Genomic DNA, 12,393 nt, shown 5'->3' on the forward strand with positions numbered 1-12,393 from the left:
TTGAGAAATGTATATCCCATATGCAGGTGAAGAGGTATACTGCTACTAAGGTGCGGGAAATTGATAATTTCAAAATTAAAATCTTCTCGTTTGTCATAGACTGGTACTGAGATGACCGTGTAGGTCAAATCGAGGTAAAAGTCTAAAAATGAGGCGGAGGAAGCCGTGTCTGTTGTTTCATTAATTTCTAGTTCTGGGGGATATATTAATGGAACTCAATTAGAAAAGTTTGGATTGTTAATGGAAAAAACATCATCAATATATCTGAATGTGAAATTAAATGACTTGGCTTTTTTGATCTTCTTGTTTTTGACAAGTGTCTGAAGGAACTCCAACTCATATGAAAGGAGAGGCGCACAGTTCGTTTCCATAGAAATGCCGAAAAATTGTTGAAAAAGTCTACCTCCAAATTCAAAAAATATGTTGTCAATAAGAATCTCTAGCATAGTGATCACTTGTTCCTCTGTGTAGCATGTTTCACCTTTTTGTTCACTATTAACAAAATATGCCGTATGGTATCCCAAAGTAATAAATTTATAGCGTATGCTACCATTTTATGTTGAAAAGCATTGTGGATTATTTCTCTCAGACGATTTTTCAATTTCACATGGGGAATGGTTGTATACAGGGTTGAAAAACCAAAAGTTTTGATTGAACTAATATCAGAAAAATATTATCCAGAAGTTCTTTAGAGTTTATTAGAATCCACATATGGTTAATCATGTTAATACCACTACGCGAGTAAACAGTTACACAGTATATGCATGTAAAAAGAACAGGTATAATTAGTCCAGATTGTCCATGGGAGCATTCCTGTATTTCTAGTCCAGTTTTGTGAGGAAGCGATTTCCAACCGTGAAGAATTCATTTTTTAACTGTCAATGATTGCTTGCCTTCCCCCACTTTATTAATTTGTAATATGTTATTTAGTCTTTAGGGTGTTTCATTATTACGGTATTGAAGGACAATCATTTGAAATAAACAAATGGTTGATGTTTGTACTTGCTCCCTAAAAATCTTGAGAATTGTACAGAATTTTGGAAATATGATATGAAGGGTGCTATTTTTAAATGCTGTATGATCCACCTGAACATTTGCATATACATTGAATAATTCGACAGCCTTAAAAAATGTCAATTGCTGCATGATCTCTAATTCTTAAAAAAAAAATTCTATCCACAGTGCTAGTAAATCATCATATCTGGTCAGTTTGTTGAAGCAGAGAGGAGATATTGGTGAAATATGGATTGGATTAAAAAGTAAGTTCTTAGAAGAAATTTTCTTGTTATAATCTATTAATATATTGGGATGGAGTTAAAAAATAACATTGTACGGTGTTCAAACTGATCATTTTCACAATTCAGTAATAATAATAATTATGCTTAGCACAACAACATGTACATTTTTTGTTTGTTTCGCTGTATAAATGGTTGTTTCAATTGGAAGTTCATTGATTTCCAGGAAGATTATTAACCCTTTGTGAACCTACACATTAAAATTTCCATTCTATTTATTACAAATTAATGTAACACTTACTGAAATGTTCGGTATTTTGCGTTTTTGTTTTACTACAACCATGAAATTCTTTAAAAATGTTATCACAGTGAAACTACTTTGACAGTCTATTTGTTCTTTTAGAACAGAGTACTAATAACTGGTACTGGCCTAGCACAGGCGAAGTTCCATCGTTGAAATACTGGACATACATCTCTCCAAATAGCAACGAAACATTGTATGACTGCGCTTATATGAATGTTGGTAAGATATATTAGTGATGCTATGAGCAAGGAATAAAACCTGAATCTAATTGGTTGATGTATTCCAACTAGATAATACAATTACAAGAACCTTAAGTAATCGATATTATGTTCAATTTGTTCTTGTTCAAAATATGCCTGAAGTATCTGAAGAGAAGGTAAGATTTGGAGCCAATTTCGCCTTTGTATCAAATGTGTTTCAAACAGTCTCTGATAAGCAGAATCAAATGTTGGATAAGTAACTACTTAAACATTAAAGTTTCTGTTTCAGTTTACTCATTACCTGGGAAATGCAGACATGGAATCACAGAAATTAATAAAAATTGCAAAATAGGAAGCAAAAATCAGAATTTTTTACTTTCACATGCTTAGAAATTATATGCGCACATTAATTTCCTATAAATTCACTAGCAAACAATTATTTTGGGTGACGTGTGTGCTGTATGTTGATTTAGCCAAAATTATCTAAAAAATAGTCTACTCATGCTGCTTAGGTAAAAACGCTCTCTTATGATGTCAGTATAATGTCATAGTAAAGTTATGTCAATTAATTAACAGTGGGCTGTTTATAAATATTGTTGTTCCATTTCTGCACTCTAAGTAATTTGAAGTAATTTTCTATGGAAGTTAGACTACAATGAGTTATCACTCTTTCTAGTTCATTTATGGTGTATTCCACACGCCTGTAAAGATTTTTGAGATGAAGATGGAAAAATGAAATGGAATGTTAATTTTGTACATAACTAGACTTTTGAATGTGAGAGAGTATATAGGAATGGTATGTGATAAAAGCATTAAAATTATTCAAAATTAGATTAATCTCACCTAATTTTTCTACAGGACTTGCAGTTGTACACTTATTTGAATTTTTGATCTGAGAAGGATTTTTTTTCCATACCAAAACATGGATAATATCTGCTTATATCATTTGGAAATGGCATGAAATCAGAGTTGTCGATGTTCCCACTGTCTGTATCACTCTTGACATACCATCGACGTCATAATGGATGAACCGACGTTGATAAGTTTCACTCATCTTCTGGTTTGTTGGTGAAACAAAGAAGCAGAATTGTTTCTATCATGCAAAATACACAAATACAATCAAATAAATCTATCAGATTTTCATCATATTCATATTGTAAAATATCAGCTGCTCGACACAATTTGAAGACTTTTTTTTAACTTTTTAGCTGCGCTCACTTGACAAAAAGCTTCTTATTGTGACTCTCAGCTAATATTTTACAATATCAATATGCAGACAACCTGATAATCGATATTTCTCAAAATCTTTTTCACCCTGGTGGTCCTTGAAGAATCTTTGCTGGCCCTCACTATTATTTTTACTGCAAATTAGCAAAACAGTGTTGGTCCGTAGTAAAACTTTGGTGGTCATGACCTTCAGACCACCACTTTTCGAGGATGTGTAATACTCAGTGTCTTAGGAAGACTTGTACATTTGTGCATAGCAATTTTCTTTAGATTTTTGATTGTTTTCCATCATGATTTATAGCACAAGAAGAGATTGTTGCTGAAAACCAAAGTTTAATAATCACCTCAGTGGACTTATGATAGTGAGAGCTGGAGGTTGTAGGTTTGTACGATTCGCTCGTGTATGTAACAACGTATTAGATTTTATCGAGAGAAATTTATGTATTACTGAAAAATTATTACACCAGGATTTTCGATATCATAAACTAGTCAAAACATTTACTAAATTTTATCATCGGTATAAGGACATCATTCGTAAATATAACTCAACATGCAGACATCTTATACGTTCAGGTATTTCACATCCAATCTTTTATGGTAATATTCTTAAGAAAGCACAAAAATGTCAGTATTCACATCAAAAGCTAACAAAACCTTTAAACAGACTTATTAAGAAGGGATATAGTTACGATACTGTTGTCAGGTCATTAAAGATTGCATATTTTGGCTTTAATATTGATTCACTTATAGGGTCTTTGCATCGGAATTAAACATATTTCCTCTAAAACCAGTTGTTGGCATGACACGTGTTATGTTCTTCTCATATATTTTATGATGGTATAAAACTAAACCCCTTACAGGAGGGATTGTGCCTGATATTCATATGATGAAGACATAATCTTTCAATCAGTTTAATTGAGGTCTGGAGCTGGCATGTCAGTAACTGCTAGTAGTCTGTTGTTATTTATGTATTATTGTCATTTTGTTTATTTTCTTTTGTTTCCTATTCTGACATCGGACTCGGACTTCTCTTAAACTGAGTTTTACTGTGCGTACTGTTGTACGTTTGTTTTTTCTACATTGGCTAGAGGTATAGGGGAGGGTTGAGATCTCAAAATACATGTTTAACCCCGCCGCATTTTTGCGCCTGTCCCAAGTCAGGAGCCTCTGGCCTTTGTTAGCCTTTTATCATTTTTAATTTTAGTTTCTTGTGTATAATTTGGAGTTTAGTATGACGTCCATTATCACTGAACTAGTATACATATTTGTTTAGGGGCCAGCTGAAGGACGCCTCCGGGTGCAGGAGTTTCTCGCTGCATTGAAGACCCATTGGTGGCCTTCGGCTGTTGTCTGCTCTATGATCGGGTTGTTGTCTCTTTGACACATTCCCCATTTTCATTCTCAATTTTATTGATTGATGGCTAGGTCAAACAAACAAACAAACAAACAAACAAACAAAATTTGTATTTGCTGCTTCTCCAAGCACACAGCTTTTAGGAGTGCCCTGTTGGTTTGGAGATAGAATAATATGTCTGAATAGTGTGAAATGTCTTCCTGCTGATTAATACCTTACGAGGTAGCATGTTAAAAATCTGACTCGGTGTGTCATTCAAGTACCATGCAGGGTATATTCCTTTCCTGTTATTGTCCTTCAAATGGATGTAATTACAATGCTGGATTTTGAGTACCCATCAAACAATCATCTGTAAAAGCCAGACAAATATTAATAAAAATCAAAGGACAAGTGAACAAGTCTAATCTGACTATCACTTAATTTTACAGTTTAGCTCCATCCACAAAATGCACCGAAATGAATATTCCACAAATATTATAAATCAATTTGATTTCTACTTTCACAGGAGATAATGGCAAATGGAATATAAACTTCCCATGTAATAGAACACTCAGAGTTGTATGTGAGGTACCAGCTACAACAAGTTTTACAACTACAACAGTGGCTCCACCTACTACTACTACAAGTATTTATCAAATAATAGTAATACTTTCATGAATTAAAAAAATGGAAAATCAGAAGTCTGTAAATGCTTGTTGACAGTTTATATCCTAAAGGTCAAGGTCTCACATTATTTAATTCGAAATCTCAACGGTATGTTTATATGTGCAAAATTAATTGATTGATTAAACATATTTATTGTCTAAAAAGATGACAAATTGTAAATTCACAATTCTATCAATTCTTTTTAAAAGAGTTATGCCCCTTGGAATTATTAATTATATGAAAACTAAGAAGTAATCTCTCGTGTAAAATTCTTGCAAGATTTTATCAAATTTAAATCACCAATGTCTTGTACAAGTTTAAAAATGAGTGCTGATCATCTATTTTTTAATAGTTATGCCCCTTGGAAATATTAATTATATGGAAAATTGCATTGTTAGCACTCTCACACGTTCAATTCTTGCTATTTGTTTTTATTAAATTTATATCATCAACCTCCGAGACAATTTGAAAATCAGTGCTGATCAACTAATTTTAAAAGAGTTATCCCCCTTGTAAATATTAATTATATTGAAAATTGCATTGAAAGCTTTTTCAAGACTTCATTTCTGCAAGATATTTATAAAAAGTTATTGCTCTTGTACCGATGAAATATGTGCTACATGGGGAACATAACTGTTCTTTTATCTGTCCAAGAGTCATAATTACAATGCAAATCATGATTAACAAATTACCTGTAGCCTTGAGATCTAACAGAAGACAACTAGTATTTTTTTATTTCTTTTTGAAGAGCCTGCGACGTTGATGTCGTGAGATTTATGTCGCCAGGTGAGAAATAGTGATCCTAGATTCCGTCATCGGCAGCGTCAACAATTAGGTTTAGTCTGTGTTTTTTTTTTTAGACATCAATAACTTTATCAAACCTTCATGGAGATTTATGAAATTTGGACAGCAGCTTCTTTATGACCAGTTTTCAGAGCAAAGTTTTGAAAATATTTATTTTCATTTTTCCATATTTTACTGATAAATGGACTTAGTTTTTTTACAGTTAACACGTAGATACAGTCTGGGGTTAAAGTTTGTTACACATTGTTGTCAAACCTTTATAGAATTTTATGAAACTTTGGCAGAAGCTTTTTTATGTTTAGCGATAATGTCTAAAGCAAACTTTGTAAAATATATTTTCATTTTTAGTATTTTCTGATATATGGATTTAGTTTTTTACAGTTAACATTTACAGACAGTCTGGGATTACATTTTTTTGACATGATATGTTTGTAAACCTTCATGGATTGTTATGAAACTTGGACAGAAGCTTATCTTCAAGACCAAGAAATAGCATCTAAAGAAAATGTTTGATTTTTTTTTAATTTTATATTTTACTGATAAATGGATTCACTTTTTAAGTCAACATTACACTTTTACACTGACAGCAGCAATCATTTTTTTAAAATAAAATTTGAATATTGGTAAATCATCAATTTAATTTGAAGTATTTTTATGACTTTTCCAGCTCCAGCTCCAGCAACAACAGCAACAACAACTTCAAAAACAACAAATGCAGCTATGACCGAGCCAGGTGTTTCAACTGCTGTACCAGGTAATTGCTCCAACATATTAAAATATAAACTTGAATGCACTTGTGTGAAATAGGTTGATCATGATGTGTCATTTATTATATACTTGGTAGTAAATACAAGTAAATTGTATTTGTAATACAATCAATGGTAAATGTGCTGTATCAGCCATCCATGAAGATATCGATATCAGTCACGGTTGCACAAGCTTTATCAAACCCCTAATATGTTTCATGAAAAACATCTAATTAGTTGTACTTGATGTACATATATATAATAAAGTGTCAAAAGTAAGGGTTTTTCAATATCGCACACCATATCATCCCTCAACCAATATAAGTCCTTGAGCAGAGCTCTTTGGATTATATTGGTGTCTTGGGTTGGTACAGGTGTGATATTGAAAAAGCCATATGATATTCTCTATCATAGTTTCCCGTTATTTTGTATTAATGTTATTTGAAAGAGCTATAAACTTCTAACATTGTTTGTGGCATTAAAAATTAAATAGTACTTTGTGAACACGTTTCCTCTAAAGTTATCATACATAAGATTTTGTTCATAATAAAGAGTTGTTAGTTTCATATTATCCAGCAGTAATGAGTAATTTGCACCACTTTGAGCACTCTTTAGACATTTTAAAATTATTTTTCTACACCGTTTTTATTGATGGTTTGTTTAGTCATAGGAGGTTAAAAAACTGTTTTTAATATATAAACAAACTTGTTTGATATGCTGAACACCACAGTTAAAAAGTTTATTTTTATCAATATCAGACATCAGAATACTTTGCCACTTATTATCTCTCTGACAAATCCTTCTTATCCATGATGATTTTAGTGCCATAGTAAAACTATAAAGATCTATCATTTTTGATCCACCCTCCAAATATTGTTTAATCAATACGTCCTTCTCACTCTATGTATAGGAGAGTTCCATACAAATGTATAAAAAAGTTCATTACTTTTTTGGAATACACTGTCTGAAGGATTAGGCAAAGACAAAATAAGGTAGTTTAAAATAGGTAAAAAAAGAATTTTTATCACAGTTATTCTACCTATTACTGTAAAGTTTCTTTTTAACCACTGTTTTATTATGTTCATAATCTGTATAATTTTATCATTATAGTTGATGTTGACAATAAGTCCACATCAAAAGTTATACCAAGTAATTTAAAAGTTGTCTCTTCCCATGAAAGGTTTACATCAGGACATAAAATTTCCTTGCTACACTTTTTACTTCCAATCTAAATTACTTGTGTTTTTGCAAAATTTATATTTAAACCAGATATTTTTGCAAACCAGTCCAATTCAGGATTCATATAAAGATTTTTCACTTCCATCTAAAATCAATGAAGTGTCATCCGCAAACTCTGACAACTTATGCTCTATATGAGTAACTTCAATATCACAAATTTTCTTATTTCCTCTTATCTTGAGTGCAAGAATCTCAGCACATAGGATGAAAAGATAAGATGAAAGCGTATCGCATTATCGGCAGCCCCGACCTATGTTAAAAAAATCAGAAAGGTTGCCCCCCTGTATAACTGCAGACTTGATATTATTATAAAACGTTTTTATCCAGTTGATAATTGATTCACCAAAGTTAAAGAACTTTAAAACATTTAGCAAGAAATCCCAAGAAATAGAATCACAAGCTTTTTCAAAATCAATTAACAACAAGAGCCCAGGTATTTCATGATCTTCTGTGTATTGCATGATATCATATAGAAGCCTTATATTTTCTCCTATGTACCTTCCACTAATAAAACCAGTCTGATCTAGATTAATAAGTTTGTCAAGGACACTCTTAAATCTGTTTGCAATTACTGCTGACCCAATCTTATAGGCAGTGTTTAAAAGTGAAATAGGACGCCAACTTTTTTCAAAAAATGACGAGGCTTATTTCCTACCAGTCTTTGCTCTTACTCTTAAATGCCGCGTGCTTAGTGGTGGGAGCAGCAAATACCAATGTTTAAGTCTTTGGTTTGACCCTGCCGGGGTTTGAACCCACATCCCCCTCACTCGAGGCGAACATGCTACCACGAAACCACCGAGGCGGTGCTTCAACGAGACAGTAACCCACAATATAAAAGGTTTCATGGGAAGCCACTGGTATATACACCTCCAGACTCAAGGAATCGCACTGAAAACAGGGATAAGGTACCGATCATTCATCTTTTTAGGAGGGGGATGGGTTTTTTTCTAAAATGTTTGATTCCAAATTTCTTGAAAAAAGACTATTTATTTCAGAAGGGAAGCGGAAAAAAAGATTGTTTCTATTGAAAATGAGGGAAAAAATAAAACAATAATAAAATTAAAAAAATAACCTTGTTATTGAAAAAAAAGGTAATTTTTATAGCTCACGTGGGCCCAAAGGGCCCCATGTGAGCTTATACCATCACTTGGCGTCCGTCGTCGTCGTCTGTCGTCGTAAACTATTTCAAAAATCTTCTCCTCTGAAAATGCTGGGCCAAATACCTTCAAACTTAAACTACATGTTTCTTAGGGTATCTAGTTTATAAATTGTATCCGAAATTATGATCAATCGACAAACATGGCCGCCATGGCTAAAAATAGAACATAGGGGTAAAATGCAGTTTTTGGCTTATATCTCAAAAACTTAAATTTTTAGAGTAAATCTGACTCGGAGTAAAATTGTTCATTTGGTCAAGACCTATCAGCTCTAAAATTTTCAGACGAATCGAACAACCCATTGTTGGGTTGCTGCCACCAAATTGGTAGTTGTAACAACATTTTGCAGTTTTTTGTTATTATTTTGAACATTATTAAAGATATATATAAACTGTAAGCAGCAATAATGTTCAGCAAAGTAAGATCTACAAAAAAGTTATATGACCATAATTGTCAATTGACCCCTTAAGGAGTTATTGCCCTTTAAAGACAATTTACACAATTTGTTCATCAAGTTTGCTAACAATTAAAAAACTTCTCCTCTGAAATACAGGTGAGCGATTGTCTTTTTTCTAGCTTTTAACCCATTGCTTGGCATAATCATCCACTGAATCCATCAGTATTTTGAAGTTGTGTTTCCAATTGATATATTTAGGCTCCCATATTTCGGGCCTTTGAATAACACATTTCGCAGAGAAGTGTTATTGACAATGTTTAGGTAACGGGTAATAACGTGGCTAGCCGGATTATATATGAATGGGGAACTAGCACAGGTACAATTGGGAGATTTAGACTTGAAGTCTCCAATATTGAGATCCTGCTACACGTGTTTGTAATTGAAAATTTTAGTTGCAATTGGTTTGGTATTGGTATAAGAAATTATATGTACATTTTGGTCTTTAAAATAGGGAGGTATTATTGAGTGAACTGATTTATGATAAAGGATATTGCCCAAGTTGATGGCATCGAGACCTTTGTTGGCAAAGGAAAGTTTAAGAAAGGATTTTTTCTCCTTTTCATCTTTTCCAATGCGTACTGGTTTGAAAAGTCTGACTTGCAATATCCGAAATGATAGCTGTAAGTTTGTATTGGTTTAGATGAGGGTTAATAACAGTAATTTTCACACATAAGTTGAAGTTTTGAAAGGGGTAATGAATGAAGCTTCGTGCGAATGTGATGAAGACTTAACGGCTTTTGTATAAATGGCAGCAGGTCATTAATAGAGACATCATGGAGAGAATGTGATGTAATATTACGTTTACCACGACTGCGTCTACGTCGAGTAGAGTTGAAAATGTTAATTCCATTTACCGAGCTACAGGTAGGAATAGATAGAATACCTATACCATCAATTTTGTATTTGCAACCATATGGTGTCTCAGTTTCCAATTGTCGAATCCAGTAGTTTTCTTTTTGTCTACTGAGAGATGTGCCAAAATAAGGATGTTAGTCCTGTGGTATATTTTTTCGATGATGCGAACTTGCATAGAAAGGATTGAATGATCAGGCTGGTTGAACCTTGCTCCTGGTAAAATAAGACTCTTTAGTTCAAGTATCTTATTCTTAATTTTAACACATTAGTTCAAGTAAAAAATAATGTTATGTATATATTTGTCCCTCCAAGCATTCTAAAATTGTGAGCCCTTCAGTTCGGGGAGATTCAGTTTGCAGCGGCAGCTTTTAATATTTTGCGCTTATCTTAAAAACTACAATAGATTAAATAAAAAAAAAAGAATAGTGCTATGAAAACAGTCTGAATATGCTCTATAGTAAATGTCCCCCCCCCCCCCACAACACACACACACACACACACACACATTTCTCAATACTTTTGTTCGCAATAACAAAAAAATGCATTATCCTTCTATTGCTATTATAAGATTCAAATGAAAAGTGCTCTTTTGGAAGAACATGTTGACAACTGATGTCTTTCGAGTCAAAACTATCTTTTTATACGCCCGTCAATTTTTGACGGGACGTATTATGGTATACAAATGGCCGGTGTCCGTCCGTCCGTCCGTCTGTCTGTCCGGCGTAAACATGTCGCACCGTAACTTGAGAATGACTTATCCAAATTTCATGAAACTAAACATAGTTGTTTCTTATGATGGTCAAACGATCTGTATACTTTATGGTGAAAATAAGATTAAAACTTTTTGAGTTACGGGACTTAGTAACTAAAACAGGTGTGTGTTTTTTTTTCACATGTCGCGCCGTATCTCAAAAACAATTTATGATTATTGCTTAAAACTTTACACACTTCTTAGTTATATTAATCTTAAGATTTGTATACTTTTTGTTGATGATTCAAAATTTTATTTTAGAGATATTGAGTATTTTGTAAAAAAAGGGGGAGGAGTTTTTCACATGTCACGCCGTATCTCAAAAACAGTTTATGATTATTGCTTAAAACTTTACACACTTCTTAGTTATATTAACCTTAAGATCTGTATACTTTTTGGTGATGATTCAAAATTTTATTTTTGAGTTATTGAGTATTTTGTAAAAAAAGGGGGAGGGGTTTTTCACATGTCGCGCCGTATCTCAAAAACGATTTATGATTATTGCTTAAAATTTTACACACTTCTTAGTTATATTAATCTAAAGATCTGTATACTTTTTGGTTTTGATTCAAAATTTTATTTTAGAGATATTGAGTTTTTTGTAAAAAAAAGGGGGTTTTCGCATGTCACGCCGTATGTCAGAAACTATTTATGCTTACTGCATAAAAATTCACACACAAGACGACGGGCGTTACATGCGCTCATAGCGCGGCTGTTTATTTACTGTAGTGGGAAGTGTAGGGTGTGGGTCGAACCCTAAACAGTTTGGGCAAGTATGGATATATCATTCAAGCTTGATACAGCTCTGAATTTTGATTGAGATTAAATATTTGACACAGCATAGGTTTCTGACACAGCATAGGTTTCTGACACAGCATAGGTTTCTGACACAGAATGAATGTGGTCTAAGATCTTAAAAAGATAACATTGGACATTTACCTATTATATGGTCCAATATCAAAAATCTAGATATATGGTTTTATTCGGCATATCAAAGAACCCCAAGAATTAAATTTTTGATGAAATCAAACAAACATTAATTTTGGACACTTTTGACCTTAATTTCAGATAAATTTAAAAACATGGCCCAAAACCAGAAGTCTAATTACACGGTTAGATTCAGTAAACAAAGTTTAATTTGGACCCTTTGGACCTAAATGTGAACCAATTTAAAAACGAGGCTCAAAATAAAAAAATCTAAATACACGATAAGATTCGGCAGATCAAAGAACCATATAAATCAAATTTTGATGATTTTGACCTCAATTTTGGATCAATTTAAAACGGGGTTCAAAATCAAAAATCTAATTACACTGTTAGATTCAGCATATTGAATTACCCCAAGAATTCAAGACTTTGAATTAAACCCCATTTAAATTGGTCAAGAAATGAGTAATTTATATAGTATTAGAAAAGAAT

At 32.8% G+C, this 12,393-nt stretch overlaps 1 protein-coding gene across 1 annotated transcript in view; it reads left to right on the top strand.

Moving 5' to 3' along the window:
* The window catches only part of LOC127702426 (macrophage mannose receptor 1-like), a 149,272-nt gene that overhangs the window by 30,153 nt on the left and 106,726 nt on the right, over positions 1-12,393 (top strand). Inside the window, exons 10-13 of the mRNA XM_052206624.1 lie at positions 1,183-1,259; positions 1,639-1,758; positions 4,826-4,945; positions 6,437-6,523. Of these exons, the coding sequence (XP_052062584.1) occupies positions 1,183-1,259; positions 1,639-1,758; positions 4,826-4,945; positions 6,437-6,523 (404 nt within the window). The remainder of the gene's footprint in view (positions 1-1,182; positions 1,260-1,638; positions 1,759-4,825; positions 4,946-6,436; positions 6,524-12,393) is intronic.

The sequence above is a fragment of the Mytilus californianus genome, unplaced genomic scaffold (genome assembly GCF_021869535.1).
Source record: "Mytilus californianus isolate M0D057914Y unplaced genomic scaffold, xbMytCali1.0.p SCAF_5, whole genome shotgun sequence".
Taxonomy (NCBI): Eukaryota; Metazoa; Mollusca; class Bivalvia; order Mytilida; family Mytilidae; genus Mytilus; species Mytilus californianus.